Here is a 1,920-nt window from a genome sequence, read left to right on the forward strand (position 1 = left end):
AATAATGAGGAGGATTTGATGCTGTTGTGAACGAGTCTGTGCAGAAAACCTGCTGCTGTGAATGAAAAACTTTTTTTTACCAGAAACCCTTTGTTTTATGCTGCTTCCTTTACGAGCTGCGTCGTAACACCAACTGTAAACAACCTCAACATCTCTACTTCCTGAATGTGATCGTTCAAAAATCCCAACAGTCGACATTAAACGACACAACACAAGTTTTTCAAAACACTTCAGTAAACTCTGAAATTATAAACGTGTGTATTTGTGTTTCAGTGTGTCCTGCAGACGTCCAGCAACTGATGGTGAAGAAAGAAGAGGTTCCCCCTGAGGAGCAGCAGTGGAGCCCCCTTGTGGACCAGGAGGACCCAGAGCCCCACCACATTAAAGAGGAACAGGAGGAACCGTGGACCAATCAGGATGGACAGCAGCTTCAAGGACTGGAGGAGGCTGATATCAAGTTCACATTGACTCCTGTTGCTGTGAAGAGTGAAGAAGATCAAGAGAAACCTAAATCGTCAAAGCTTCATCCGAGTGAGATGAAGGAGAACAGAGCGGACTGTGGAGGACCAGAACCAGCCAGGAACTCAGGTCCTGATGGACGTTTACAACAAGGTCCTGAGGACAAGACTGAAGACTCTTCTGAGACTGAAGACAATGAGGATGATTGGATGGAGACCAGGGAAACTCAGACTGGTTTAAATACAAGAAACAACGAACAGCCTCTAAGTGATGTGGGATGTAAGACAGAAAAAAAATCGTTTAGTTGCTCTGAGTGTGGTAAAAGATATACAGCAAGGGGCCATCTAAATACACATATGAGGATTCATACAGGAGAGAAACCCTTTAGTTGCACTGAGTGTGGTAAAAGATTTAACCAAAGGGGCAGTCTAAATACACATATGAGGATTCATACAGGAGAGAAACCCTTTAGTTGCACTGAGTGTGGTAAAAGATTTAACCAAAGGGGCAGTCTAAATACACATATGAGGATTCATACGGGAGAGAAACCCTTTAGTTGCTCTGAGTGTGGTAAAAGATTTAATGAAAGAGGCATTCTAAATACACATATGAGGATTCATACAGGAGAGAAACCGTTTAGTTGCCCTGAGTGTGGGGAAAGATTTAACCGAAAGGGCAGTCTAAATAGACATATGAGGATTCATACAGGAGAGAAACCGTATATCTGCTCTGAGTGTGGTGAAAGATTTATCCATAGGGCCAATCTAAATAGACATATGAGGATTCATACGGGAGAGAAACCGTTTAGTTGCTCTGAGTGTGGTGAAAGATTTAACCAAAGGGGCATTCTAAATACACATATGAGGATTCATACTGGAGAGAAACCGTTTAGTTGCTCTGAGTGTGGTGAAAGATTTAGCCATAGGGGCAGTCTAAATAGACATATGAGGATTCATACAAGAAAGAAAGCGTTTAGTTGATCTGAGTGTGGTGAAAGATTTAAGATTCAGTCCTCTTGTACGAGACATGTGAGGATTCATAAAGGAGAGAAGTGATTCAGTTGCAACCTTTGCAACAAAAGATTTATTAGGATTTATCAGCAGATATTCATAGTATACATATTCATAGTTCACTGTTTTAAATAAACTACTAACAGGTTTTATGTCCCTAGAAAATATAAATCATTGAATAACATGAAAGATCTGTGTTTATATATCTTATTTCTACAGATTTCTACATAATTTATCTATTTTTCATAATGTCCTACACGTCATTTTAAGTTTAATGTGTGTTCCTTGCACAATATGAATGTGTGTTCTTAACTAGTTTATATGATTAAATATCTTTTTTTTTAAACAATGGTTTCTTGGTTCGTGAGATTGAATGACAGTGTGTGGTCTCCTTTATGTATTGCATGTGTTTCCAAGAATAAAAGTCTAATAAAAAGATAATGGCGTCGTC

At 39.3% G+C, this 1,920-nt stretch overlaps 1 protein-coding gene across 1 annotated transcript; it reads left to right on the plus strand.

The window, feature by feature from the left end:
- The first annotated feature begins 606 nt into the window (after positions 1 to 606).
- LOC132999936 (gastrula zinc finger protein XlCGF8.2DB-like) lies at positions 607 to 1,558 on the plus strand. The gene has a single exon (XM_061069745.1). It carries the CDS (start codon positions 669 to 671, stop codon positions 1,437 to 1,439), a length of 771 nt encoding a protein of 256 aa, XP_060925728.1. The 5' UTR covers positions 607 to 668; the 3' UTR covers positions 1,440 to 1,558.
- Positions 1,559 to 1,920: the final 362 nt, after the last annotated feature.

This window comes from Limanda limanda, chromosome 4 (genome assembly GCF_963576545.1).
Source record: "Limanda limanda chromosome 4, fLimLim1.1, whole genome shotgun sequence".
Taxonomy (NCBI): Eukaryota; Metazoa; Chordata; class Actinopteri; order Pleuronectiformes; family Pleuronectidae; genus Limanda; species Limanda limanda.

What these genes read in the sequence shown, in the direction of transcription:
- LOC132999936 (XM_061069745.1), top strand. Translation starts at nt 669, where the DNA reads ATGGAGACCAGGGAAACTCAGACTGGTTTAAATACAAGAAACAACGAA.